The sequence below is a fragment of the Rana temporaria genome, chromosome 10 (assembly GCF_905171775.1).
Source record: "Rana temporaria chromosome 10, aRanTem1.1, whole genome shotgun sequence".
NCBI lineage: Eukaryota > Metazoa > Chordata > Amphibia > Anura > Ranidae > Rana > Rana temporaria.
In genome coordinates this window covers 120,164,665-120,178,835 of record NC_053498.1, presented here as the reverse complement: position 1 = coordinate 120,178,835, position 14,171 = coordinate 120,164,665, and the positions used below count along the sequence as shown (strand labels likewise).

The 14,171-nt window shown below is 44.9% G+C and overlaps 1 protein-coding gene across 1 annotated transcript in view; it reads right to left on the bottom strand.

Moving 5' to 3' along the window:
• Positions 1-1,058: 1,058 nt before the first annotated feature.
• UBE2M (ubiquitin conjugating enzyme E2 M) overlaps positions 1,059-14,171 on the bottom strand; it is a 31,733-nt gene continuing 18,620 nt past the window's right edge. The window contains exons 4-6 of the mRNA XM_040326118.1: positions 8,497-8,600; positions 5,737-5,800; positions 1,059-2,811 (exon numbers count right to left, since the gene is read on the bottom strand). Coding sequence (XP_040182052.1) covers positions 2,671-2,811; positions 5,737-5,800; positions 8,497-8,600 — 309 coding nt within the window. The 3' untranslated portion in view covers positions 1,059-2,670. The remainder of the gene's footprint in view (positions 2,812-5,736; positions 5,801-8,496; positions 8,601-14,171) is intronic.

The following is a 14,171-nucleotide window of genomic DNA, read 5'->3' as shown; positions in this document are numbered from 1 at the left end:
AAAGCCCAATTTTCCTGAAAAACAAACAAACACCAAGCTATAATCCATGTGCACTATATTGTCAAAAGTTTTGAGACGCCTGTCTTCACTCACACATGAGCTTTAATGGCATCCCAGTCTTAGCCCTAGGGTTCAATATTGAATTGGCCCACCCTTTGCAGCTATAACAGCTTTAATTCTTCTGGGAAGGCCGTCCACAAGGTTTAGGAGTATGACTATGGGAATGTTTTTATGGGCCTTGCTTTGAAAAGTGGTGCGCAGTCATGTTGGAAAAGTAAGGGACCGTCCCCAAACTGTTTCCACAAAGTTGGGAGCATAAAATTGTCCAAAATGTCTTGGTATGCTGACGCCTTAAGATTTCCCTTTACTGGAACTAAGGGGCCAAACCCAACCTCTGAAAAACAACCCAACACCATAACCCCCCCTCCACCAAATGATTTGGACCAGTGCACAAAGCAAGGTCCATAAAGAAATGGATGAGCAAATCCTGACCTTAACCTGATAGAACACCTTTGAGATGAATTAGAGCAGAGACTGTGAGCCAGGCCTTCTCTCCCACATCAGTGCCTGACCTCACAAAAGGCGCTTCTTGAAGAATACGCAAAAACATTCCCATAGACACACTCCTAAACCTTGTGGACGGCCTTCCCAGAAGAGTTGAAGCTGTTATAGCGGCATAGGGTGGGCCAAACCAATATTGAACCCTACAGAGTAAGACACCATTAACGTTCATGTGCTAAATTAAATTAGCACGTTGATGAAGGCGGGGGGGGGGGGGGGGGGGGGCAGAGATGGAGGAACCAGGAGAAGGAAAATGTAAGCAGAATAAACTACAGGTCTAAGGAATTTAGTTTTTTTCAGTCATGTGACCATTTTATTTAAAAATATCTTCCTTTTAGTGCGTTGGCTTTGCAAATGACATTTATGTTATTCATCAACAGAACGCAGACCAATGGGTGTTTCTCTTTTACAACTGTGTAGAGTTCCTCTTTAATTCCAAAACACAATCCCAGCAGCAACCACCACGCAGCACATTAAACACCAGAGGCCAAGAACGATCCGGTTTATTACCTTTTATTTATTTTTTGTCTTTTTGTTTTATTATTTAAAACCATACACGTCAAGAAGTGGACTCTAAAGGGTCTCATTCACAAGACCGCGGCACCCTTTTACTGCACAGTAAACTGTCATTCTTCTTTAATAAAAAACAAACAAAAAAAAAAAAAACAGACGTCACCAAGCTTTGTGAATGAGGCTCTAAAACTGAACGGGTCGCCTCCGCCCTGAAGCATAAAAGGGCGCCTAGGCATGGCTGTCACAAAGGAGAGAGCGGCTTGGCTCCAGAACTTCCTTAAAAGTTGTAGATTTTGCCGTGTAACCCTGAAGAGTACAGTGCCCACCCACCCGCGGGGCCCAGCGCGGACAGCCTTCAGCCCGTGGGGTAAACCACAGCAAAGCTGCTTGTTAATAAATATGCGTACTTACAGATTCCTTGACCCCCAAGACGAAGGGAAAAGAGGCCGTTATGTGAAACAATGATAGATACACAAGTGCGGCAACAGAAGGCCAACTGTCTTAAGGACTTTGCGACCTTCTGTCCCAGTAACGATGATGGTGAAAACAGCATGCCACCAGACCCCCTCTTAAAAAAAAAAAAAAAAAAAAAAGCCTTTAGAAATAAGCAGCATTGGGTTCTATCTGCAGTTACGCATCTCCAGTAGGTTGGAAATCCCTAAAATGTATCACTATTTCCATCTTAAAAGGAATTCCACCTTAAATTAATTCAGCCATGTTGCTTGCAGAGTACCAGGGAAAGTTCCTTCTTTCCACAATACTCCCAAGATTTCATAATCAGACTTCGTGCCATTATAGTAAATTTCACCTGCAGTGCCACCTGCTGGTAAAACTGGGCACAACAGCCAAATGCAATGGGTAACCCTCGGCCCTTTTGTCTGACTTGGTGAGTCAGCAGATGACGAGAGAGAGCCTGGGAAGGAGGATCCTAATCACGTTTGCTAGCTGGAAGGATCGGCAACAGAAGGTGGGAGGGGGTTTATTTAAACTCAAAAGAAACGCCTGCCAGCCGACTCAATGGATTCTTTTCTGTCTTTTAATAAAATTACGAGAAGAGACAATGGGTGGAAAATGCTGATCAAAACAGAAAATATTAACAAAACTTTTTAAGGCCACCGAAATTCTGAAATGACTTCACATGGGCTAAAGTAATTATGAAAAGAAATAAAAAAAAAAAAAAAAACACCTTATAAACTAATTCAGTCACTGACGTTCAGAAATTTCTATGATGGCAAAAGAAAATCTTGGGAAAAGGTCATGGATAAATTATGAACCCATCAATAAATAGAAGCTCTGCGAGGGAGGGGGAGAAGGATGTGAGGTATTGAGAGCCAGGTGGTGGCGCTGTCGAGTACTGTAATATGTGCACGCAGTGCTCCCTCCCAATACAAAGGGATAGCAGCAGGACATGGGACCTTGCATAGGTCTATCCACATCGGGAGCTCCGCCCGGACTTGGTGGGCGTGGCTGTAAGAAAGGGGGAGGCGCTGTATGGATGAGCAACAGGAATAAGAGGGGGGGAGGGGGGTTAGGACAGGAAGAGGAGAGAAGTAGGTCAGATGGGTGGCGGGTTTTGCACTCGGAAGCTGCAGAGTTTTATTTCAGGCAGCGCTCAAAGTAGGTGGATCCTATGTAGCCCCCCCGCATGGACCGCTGGACATTCTGTTCAAACAGGCGTCTGTTGTTTTGAAGAACTTCAGCGGCTTCTTTGTTTAAAGGGTCTTCGGGGTTTGGCTCCTAATAGAACGGGGGAAAAAAAAAGACATTACAGTAAATAGACATCAGTGTAAAATGCAGATTCATCTCAGACTTTGACCCGACTTTTGCGTTATTCGTACAGGTTTAACCACTTAAGCCCCAGACCTTTAGGCAGCTAAATGCCCAGGCCAGGTTTTGCGATTCAACACTGCGTCGCTTTAACAGACAATTGCGCGGTCGTGCGACGTGGCTCCCAAACAAAATTGGCGTCCTTTTTTCCCCACAAATAGAGCTTTCTTTTGGTGGTATTTGATCACCTCTGCGGTTTTTATTTTTTGCGGTATAAACAAAAATAGAGCGACAATTTTGAAAAAAATATTTTTTACTTTTTGCTATAATAAATATCCCCCAAAAACATATATAACATTTTTTTCCCCTCAGTTTCAGCCGATACGTATTCTTCTACCTATTTTTGGTAAAAAAAAAAAATCGCAATAGGCGTTTATCGATTGGTTTGCGCAAAATTGCTAGCGTTTACAAAATAGGGGATAGTTTTATTATTTTTTTTTTTTTTTACTACTAATGGCGGCGATCAGCGATTTTTTTCGTGACTGCGACATTATGGCAGACACTTCGGACAATTTTGGCACATTTTTGGGACCATTGTCATTTTCACAGCAAAAAATGCTATAAAAATGCATTGTTTATTGTGAAAATGACAATTGCAGTTTGGGAGTTAACCACAGGGGGTGCTGAAGGGGTTAGTGTTCACTTAGTGTGTGTTTACAACTGTAGGGGGGTGTGGCTGTAGGACTGACGTCATCGATTGTGTCTCCCTATAAAAGGGATCACTCGGTCGATGCAGCGCCATAGTGAAGCACGGGGAAGCCGTGTTTACATACAGCTCTCCCCGTTCTTCAGCTCCGGGGAGCGATCGCGACTATAAACGAATAGGGAATCTGACCGCCGCATGTAGCGGGGGGGGTCCCGATCGGACCCCCCACCCGCTAGAAGGCAAGGATGTACATGTACGCCCATTTGCCTGTATGTGCCATTCTGTGGACGTACATATACATGCGGCGGTCGGGAAGTGGTTAAAAACACATTTTAGGCCTGAAGATTAAGTAAAACCCCCAAATATGCACTGCTAGAAAGCTGAACACGAAGAACTTCATCTTTCAGCATGACAACATCCCAAAGCATACATCCAAATCAACAAAGGAATGTCTTCACCAGAAGAAGATTCAAGTTTTGGAATGGCCCAGCCAGAGCCCAGACCTGAATCCCATTGAAAATCTGTGGGGTGATCTGAAGAGGGCTGTGCACGGGAGATGCCCTCGCAATCGGACAGATTTGGAGTGTTTTTGCAAAGAACAGTGGGCAAATATTGCCAAGTCAAGATGTGCCATGCTGATGGACTCCTACCCAAAAAGGACTGAGTGCTGTAATAGAATCAACAAAGTATTAGTGTAAGGGTGTGCACACTTATTCAACCATATTATTTTATTTTTCCTTTCCTCCACCTAAAAGATTTAAATTTGTTAAACCGAGTTATACAGTTTACAGGTCACATTAAAGGTTGAAAACATTCTGAAAATTGTTTATTTTTGTCTCATTTTTTAAACGTCACAGAAACCGGACATTTTAACAGGGGTGTGTAGACTTTTTTTATCCACTGTCTATTGAAAGGATTTTTAGAAAACATTGGTGCAGATTCCTACCTTTTGCTATTCTGAAGAATTCACTGTGTCCATCTGCAAAGTGAATCTAATGGGAGTGGTTTCCCAATTATAAATCAGCTGCTGCACCCTTCAAGTGTCCAATGAGGAAAGCTGTAGGGTCTGCATCCCTTTAGACCCCTTTCACACTGAGGAGTTTTTCAGGTGGTACAGCGCTAAAAATAGCGCTGCTATACCGCCTGAAAAACTCCTTCACTGCATACTCAATGTGAAAGCCCGAAGGCTTTCACACTGAGGCGATGCGCTGGCGGGAGAGAAAAAAAAATCTCCTGCAAGCAGCATCTTTGGAGCGGTGAGAGGAGCGGCGTGTATACCGCTCCTTCCCATTTAAAACTAGGGGAAACCACGGCGCATTGCGGGCGGTATTAACCCTTTATCGGGCGCTAGCGGGGTTAATACCGCACCGCTAGCGGCCGAATCCTGCGGCAAATCCGACGGTATAGCGCCGCTATTTTTAGCGGCGCTATACCGCCACCGAGCCTCCCGCCCCAGTGTGAAAGGGGCCTTAGTCATGATTTCCTACTGGGAGTATCTCGCCAAAAATGACATTTGTGTTGCAGGGGATGCCTGAAATCTGACTTAGTGTAGACTTCTGGGAAAATCAGAGAGCCAATCACACAAGCAGAAAAATTATGTTTCTGGGGTACAAATTCAGGGTACAGAACAGCCATATTGCATTTTCAGGTCGTTTTTAATAACATTCAATAACAATACGACTTGTGTCGCAGTTGTATATGCTATATTATCTTTACTTTATTTGCTAGGGTAGAGTAACCCTTTAAAGTGTTTCTAAAAGGCAGAAGTTTTTTTTTTTTTAGCTTCAATGCATAAAGCTAAAAAAACACGAAAAAAAAAGCTTTGTGCAGCAGCCCCCCAAAATACTTACCTAAGCCCCCTCTTGATCCAGTGATGTGCACCAGTGCCTCGGCTCTCTGCTTCCTCATTGACAGAGTCCCCAGAGAGTCCATTGTAACCTCTTGCTGACCATGCCGTGCATGAGAGTGTGCTGACTGTGCCCCCCCCCCAGCAGACATCTCAGAGTCTCTTTACGATCGGCACCTGGTGGGATGGACTTTCGATCAGGATACCACTGCTGACAGCCAATTACAATCTGCCACACCTCCCAGCATTAAGACTCCGCTAAAGAGGGGCTGGGAAGGGGTTAATAAAAGTGGAAATGTCCTGCATGCTATTCAACCATTGCTGTATATCGCCCAATACTCACCAAGAAGAGATACTGCAGGCCATATATTATTGAATTTATCGTCAGTACAGGCTTCCAGTCCTCCCTGTAAATATACAATATGAGAATTACACACAAAGCACTCAGTCTGGCCAATCCCAGCATCATTCCAAGAACCAATAACCACAGCCAGCTCAATAATAATAACAGCACACGCTCTCTTCCTCCACCTGTCCGCAGGAGGATCTATCCCATATACAGTACAGGTCCTAGGAGAGAGAGCACTGCTTGTTCCTGTGGTGGTGTGATGGTAAAAATTACATTGGAATTGGGAAGAGGGCATTGTATATTTTCTAAAAGCATCTTTTTTTAGGAAAAATAAAAAATATAGACAAACACGTTTTAGTGCACGCACATATAATAGAATACCCACTTTGAAGAAAAATATAAAAGATGAGGTTGTGTCAGGTAAACAGACACCAAACATGTCAGTCAATCAAGAATATTGTGCCCTGCCACAAAAAAAAAAATACCCAAAATAATAATATACCCCAAATTGTCCTTAGGTGACCCCTTAAAAGGTTATCAATTTAGAGTTAAAGCGGTTGTATACCCAAAAAAAAAAAAAAAACACCTGCAAGGCAAAGGCATAATGAGATAGTATGACTAGCATACTAGCTCATTATCAATTACTTACCTGAGATCGAAGCCCTAGCAGCGGTCCTCGGATGCGTCCTCCGCCGCCGCCATGATACCCGCATGCGCGCGGAATGGCACGATCCCCGCGCGTGCGCACATTTCCGGCAGGCTGCCATTCAAGAGCCGTCGGGCTCAGTGCGCCTGCACCGTTGTCTACGGCGAGCGTGCGCCGTAGACAACGGTGCCCGATTTTCTGCAAATATCTCGTTAACCATGTAGGTTAAGGAGATATTGCAAGCACCTACAGGTAAACCTTAACCACTTCAGCCCCGGTCCATATTGCTGGTCACAGACCAGGCCACTTTTTGCGATTCGGCATTGCGTCGATTTTAACTGACAATTGCGCGGTCGTGCGACGTGGCTCCCAAACAAAATTGGCGTCCTTTTTTTCCCACAAATGGAGCTTTCTTTTGGTGGTATTTGATCCCCTCTGCGGTATAAACAAAAATAGAGCGACAATTAAAAAAAAAAAAATTTGTTATCAGTTTAGGCCGATACGTATTCTTCTATATATTTTTCTAAAAAAAAATAAAAATAAAATAAAAACTCGCAATAAGCGTTTATTGATTGGTTTGCGCAAAAGTTATAGCGTCTACAAAATAGGGGATAGTTTTATGGCATTTTTATTATTATTTTTTTACTAGTAATGGCGGCGATCAGCGATTTTTATCGGTACTGCGACATTATGGCGGACACTTGACACATTTTTGGGACCATTGGCATTTTTATAGCGATCAGTGCTATAAAAATGCATCGATTACTATAAAAATGCCACCGTCAGGGAAGGGGTTAACACTAGGAGGCGGGGAAGGGGTTGAGTATGTTCCCTGGGTGTGTTCTAACTGAAGGGGGGGTGGGACTGACTTGGAGAAATGACAGATCGCTGTTCATACATTGTATGAACAGTCAGGCATTTCTCTCCCTGACAGGACCGGGAGCTGTGTGTCAGGACGAGATGACGTAATATTACGTGATCTCGCCCAGCAGAGCCGTCCTGCCGCCGTAAAACTGCGGCGGCTGGTCGGCAAGCGGTTAATGTAGGCTTACCTGTAGGTGCAAGTGCTTCAAAAGGATATACAACCGCTTTAACAATAAAACTGTCCCTAACATTGAGCTCTATGTTATGTATAGGGCAGACACAAATAATCGATTTTGAACATAGTTGACAACTATTTTCATAATTGATTAATCGGCCAGCAGATTAGTTGGCCTGCATACAGAATGCCATTTGTTTACATATGAGGAAATGTAGTGCAGCACACATACAGCTCAGTGCACCATTAATACATGTCAGCAAGGGCCAATGGACAGGGTCATGTATTGTAAAACCTTGGGTGAAAACCTTCCCTCAGCCAGAACACTAAAGATGGGTCATGGATGGGTCTTCCAGCATGATAATGACCCAAAACATACCTCCAAGGTAACAGAGGAGTGGCTCAAGAAGAAGCACATTAAGGTCATTAAGTGGCCTTGCCAGTCTCCAGACCTTAATCCTATAGAGAATTTATGGAGGGAGCTGAAACTGAGTTGCCAAGAGACAACAAGAAAAGATTTAGAGAAGATCTGTAGACCAAAACCCCTCCTGAGATGTGTACAAACCTGGTCACCAACTACAAGAAACGTCTGACCTCTGCGCTTCCCAACAAGGGTTTCTCCACCAAGTACCAAATCAGGTTTTGATTGGGGATCAAATGTTTATTTTACTCACTGATCTGTAACTTAATTGAAAACATACATGCAAAATAAATCCTACAAGAAATCCACTGAATGGCTTCCCTGCCTCTGCTAATTTATCAATTAGCAACATTCTCATCGCTCTGTAGACTACAGAACACCTCCCCCATGTTGTGGAAAAGAGGAGAGGGGGACATTCTGTAGTCCTGTCCTAAGGTGACAACACTGCTCCTAAACATTACTGAGCATTGTCACCCTAGGACAGTGTGTTACGGATTGGATTTCTAGGTGAAAATAGTCCTGAATAAAACAAATGCAGCCACCATATCTAAGGACACGTTACATTTTTATCCTCAGGTGTAGATGCGTCTTCAGGAAGCCAGGTTTCAGATTTAGCCTGAATGCGGCAGTTGAGGTTCATTCACTTACCTTAGAATATTTAGGCAGACGTTACCCTCTAGATCTATATTTGGATGATATACCATTGTCTCACACTTCACTTTAGGTGGGTCGTGAGGGTAGCCCTGTCCCACCTGCAGAGGAGACAAAAAAAAGTGCGACTGCGTGAAAGCCAAATCTGCATTTTGTTCACTCACTTATAAAGTAACAAAAACATTTAACTGATTTACATTTGTTTTTGTCCAATTCTCACAGAATGAAATGTACATGCACTGTCACTGGACCAGCGACACTGCAACCGGCGTCCACAATGTTTAAGGTAGGCCATACATTATACAATTTCTCTCCTGCAACCTTGCTCAATTACACCACCAACACAGTCAATGTTGATAGAGGAACGCCTCCTGCAGTGCTATTGTGTTCTGCCAGCATTCCCCAGCGGCAGAACACAATGACCATTGCTGGTGGCTATAGCTGCAGGTAGCGATCAAGTGAAAAAAAAAAATTAAAAAATAAAACACCACGAGAGGTTGGTTGTACTGAAGTCGATCGATGGATTGACTTCATCTTTACATCCAAAAGTTACCCCATGGGTAAACCGAAACATAGTTTTAGTGTTAACCACTTTCCGACCGAGTAATGTAGCTCTACTGCTAAAGAGCAGGCCGGCTGCGCAGAATCACATATATACACCATTCTACTCTTCCGGGTAGGGGGTGCGCCGGCTGTGCTGTGATTAGTCACAGCACAGCCTATTAGCGGGTGCAGGTGGTCATCCATTGGCCCACAGGTGGAAGACAAGACAGGACTATAATAACAAGGCAGGGCTCTGTCCTATCAGTAGAGACATGGTGGTTTTTGTTTCCTTGCAAAGCAGGGAATAAAGACCAGCACATCCCTTAATAAAAGCACCTCACAGTACACACAAACACTGGCTAGGTACACATTTAACCACTTCCGGACCGCCATCATCGTTACACGTCGGTACTTTGAAGACCATTGTTCTGGCAGCATATAGCTGCCATAACCCCGTTTTTTTTAACCGCTTCCGGACTGCCGCACGCCAATATACGTTGGTTGTTTGCCGCCATAACAAAGATATTCCTCTTCAGCTAGCTGCTATAATTCAGGTATCCTCCCCTTCAGCCGGCAGTTCGGTTTCCGATAATGGTGGTCTCTGCAGTGGATTCGCCGCAAGATCACTTTTAAATCGGCAGTGGGAGAGGGGGCCCGGCAGACGCGATCGGGTTCTTCTTATGGCTGGGTATGGAGACGAGTAAAGGGAAGATGGCCCCCACCCATCTCCATACCATAGCAGGGCGGAAGTGACGTCAAAGCGTCACTTCCGCCCATAATGACAATAAATGACAATTTTTTTTTTCTTTTTTCTTGCATTTTAGTTTAAATATGAGATCTGAGGTCTTTTTGATCTCATATTTAGGAGGTCCTGTCATGCTTTGTTTTCCTATTACAAGGGAAGTTTACATGTAATAGGAATAAAAGTGACACCATTTTTTTAAAAAAGAACAGTGTCATATATATATATATACACACACACACACGCTTCGTCCTGCCAAACTCGCGTGCGAAAGCATACGTGAACAGTGCCCCACATATGAAAACGGTGTTCAAACCACAAATGCGAGGTATCACGCGATCGTTAGAGCAAAAATTCGAGCCATAGACCTCCTCTGTAACTCAAAATATGCAACCTGTAGAATTTTTTAAACGTCGACTATGGAGATTTTTTGACGTAAACGTTTGACGCCATTCCACGAGCGGGAGCATTTTTGAAGCGTGACATGTTAGGTATCAATTTACTCGGCGTAACATTATATTTCACAATATAAAAAAAAAATTGGCTAACTTTACTGTTTTCTTTATTAAAAAAAATAAAAATAAAAAAAAAGTGTATTTTTGCAAAAATAAATTGCGTTTGCAAGACTGCTGTGCAAATACGGTGTGACAAAGTATTACAACGACCACCATTTTATTCTCTAGGGTGTCTGAAAAAATATATAAATGTTTGGGGGTTCCAAGTAATTTTCCAAAAAAAATAAATAAATAAATAAATAAAGATTTTACTTGTAAACAGCAAGTGTAAAAAAAAAGAGATTTTTAATACAGCTTACCTGTAAAATCTTTTTCTTGGAGTACATCACGGGACACAGAGCGGCATATTCATTACTATATGGGTTATATGGAGTACCTTCAGGTGATGGACACTGGCAATCTCAAAAACAGGAAGTGCCCCTCCCTATATAACCCCCTCCCATAGGAGGAGTACCTCAGTTTTGTAGCAAGCAGTATGCCTCCCAAAATGGTCCCCAAAAGAGGGGTGGGAGCTCTGTGTCCCGTGATGTACTCCAAGAAAAGGATTTTACAGGTAAGCTGTATTAAAAATCCCTTTTTCTTTCTCGTTACATCACGGGACACAGAGCGGCATTCATTACTATATGGGATGTCCCAAAGCAATGCTTACAATGAGGGAGGGAGAACATCTTCCCAAGACAAAAGGATTTAATTTAGAGATATACTCAAATCATAATAAATCCAACTTAGTTGAGAAAAAATAATTTTAAATTTAACTCAAAAGGGAGCCCCCGGAATCCGAGGGTCTCAAACTGCAGCCTGCAGCACTGCCTGCCCAAAGGCTGTATCAGTATTCCTTCTTACGTCCAACTGGTAGAATTTTGTAAACGTGTGGACAGAAGACCAGGTTGCCGCCTTGCAAACTTGAGCCATAGAGATCTGGTGGTGTGCTGCCCAGGAGGCGCCCATGGCCCTAGTAGAATGAGCCTTTAATGATAACGGAGGAGGCAACCCTTTCAAGCCGTAGGCCTGAGTGATTAACTGTTTAATCCACCTTGAGATGGTGGATTTTGCAGCTGCCTGCCCCTTCTTGGGCCCATCCGGTAAAATGAACAACACATCTGTTTTCCGGATCTTCTCTGTAGCTTTAAGATAGGCCTTCATGGCCCTGACAATATCCAAGGTATGCAGCAACCCTTCCTTTCTGGAAGTAGGTTTAGGAAAGAAGGATGGTAATACCAAATCCTGGTTTAGATGAAAACTGGATATAACCTTTGGTAGGAAGGAAGGATGAGGGCGGAGAACGACCCTGTCCTTATGCAAAATAAGATATGGTTCCTTACAGGATAAGGCTGCCAGTTCCGATACTCTTCTGGCGGAAACTATGGCGACCAAAAATACTAACTTCCTTGTCAGTAAAACCAAAGGAATTTCAGCCAACGGCTCAAAAGGTTGTTTCTGTAAACTTGACAGAACAAGATTTAAATCCCACGGACAAAGCGGGGATTTAACTGGAGGATTAATACGCAAGACCCCTTGCATGAAGGTCTTAACCAGCGAGTGGGTGGCCAGCGGCCGCTGAAACCACACTGACAAAGCTGAAATCTGTCCTTTGATAGTGCTTAATGCCAGTCCTTTATCCACTCCTAGCTGGAGAAAACTTAATACTCTATCGATGGTAAACTTACGAGAAAGCCATCGCTTGGACTCACACCAGCCTACATAAGCCTTCCAGACCCTGTGATAAATCACCCTAGAGACCGGTTTCCTGGCTCTGATTAGGGTAGAGATTACTTTTTGAGACAGACCTCTACCCCTGAGAATCAGGGATTCAGCTTCCAGGCGTCAAATTTAGATGCCGTAAGGCAGGGTGGAGGATCGGACCTTGCGATAGCAGGTCTGGCCGTAGAGGAAGAGTCCAAGGGTCTCCCACTACCATCTTTAGGATTAGTGAATACCATGCCCTTCTGGGCCATGATGGAGCTACCAGGATGACTGGTATGTGCTCCACCCTGATCCTGCGCAGCAGGCGGGGTAGTAACTGGAGCGGGGGAAACGCATAAAGAAGTTTGAACTGATGCCAAGGGCAAACCAGCGCATCAGTTCCGCAGGCCATCGGATCCCTTGAGCGGGATATGAACCTGTCTAGCTTCTTGTTGAGTCTTGATGCCATGACGTCCACGTCCGGCACTCCCCATCTCTGGCAGAGTGTCTGAAAGACCTGTGGATGTAGAGACCATTCCCCCGGCAACAGAGTCTGGCGACTTAAGAAGTCCGCCTGAAGGTTGTCCACTCCTGGAATGAATATTGCCGATATGCAGGGCACATGAGCTTCTGCCCATAGGAGAATCAAGCTCACCTCTCTCTGAGCGGCTTGACTCTTGGTTCCCCCTTGGTGATTTATGTATGCCACTGCCGTGGCATTGTCCGATTGAATTCTCACCGGGAACCCCTGCAACTTGGCCGTCCAAGCCCTGAGGGCTAGTCGAGCAGCTCTGAGCTCCAAGATGTTGATGGGCAACTGCTTCTCTGGCTTTGCCCAAGTGCCTTGGCGAGTGCAACCATCCAAAATTGCTCCCCAGCCTGTCAGGCTGGCGTCTGTGGTTACTATCTTCCAAGCCACTGGGCTGAAAGACTTCCCGTTCAGTAGATTCTGAGGGTCTAACCACCAACACAGACTTTGTCGGACTCTTGATGAGAGCGGCAAAGGGATATCTAAGGCCTGTGGCCTCCTGCTCCATGCTGACAGGATGGCTGCCTGCAGGATGCGAGTGTGGCTCTGGGCGTACGGTACCGCCTCGAATGTGGCCACCATCTTGCCTAGTAACCGCATACATAGGCGAACAGTTGGTTCTTTCTTGCTTAGAACCAGTAGGATTAATTCCTTGATGGCTTTGACTTATCAGAGGCAGAAACACCCTCTGTTGTTCTGTGTCTAATCTCATGCCGAGATATTCCAACTGCCTTGTGGGCTGGAATGCTGATTTTTCTCGATTTAGGACCCAGCCGAACCTCTTGAGGTACTGAACTGTGAGGGCCACTGCTCGTTCCAAGCCAGGAGACAAGTGATCTATGACTAGGAGGTCGTCCAGGTATGCTAGGATCGTGACCCCTTGGATCCTTAGATTGGCTAGGATTGGAGCTAGGACCTTCGTAAACACCCGGGGGGCCGTAGCCAACCCGAAGGGAAGCGCCACGAATTGGAAATGACGTAGAGCCACCGAGAAGCGTAGAAATCTTTGATGTGGCTGGTAAACTGGAACATGAAGGTAAGCATACTTTATGTCTATGGATGCCATAAAATCGTCCTTCTGAAGTGCGGCAGCTGCTGACCGCACGGATTCCATCCGAAATGAGCGGACCTTTAGGTATGCATTCACCATTTTTAAGTCCAAAATTGGCCTGACATCGCCGTTGGGCTTTGGGATGATGAATAGGTTGGAGTAGAAACCTAGCCCCTGTTCTTGGACTGGTACCTCTACTATTACCTCCTGAGAGAGTAGATGATTCAATGCCGCTATTAATGCGGCTCCCTTCTTCGGATCGTTTGGTACTCTTGACTCCTGAAAATGAGGAGGAGGAAACCTTAGGAAGTCTAGTTTGTAGCCTGTAGCCACGGAAGACCGTACCCATCTGTCGGGAATGCTGGCCTCCCAAACCTCTGCAAAGAGACGCAGTCTTCCCCCCACCTTCGTGGGTGGGGGCGCCCCTTCATAAGGCCAGCTTGGGGGCTGGCTTTGCTGGCTTGCGAAACCACTGCTTCTTGCCTCCGGCGGCCTGTCCCTGCGACTTGTTAAAGTTTGATCTTGCAGGAGGCCGTCGATACTGTTTGGTATTGGAAGGCCCCTGCTCAGGGGAGTACTGTCGTTTAAACGCAGGCCCCCGAAACTTTT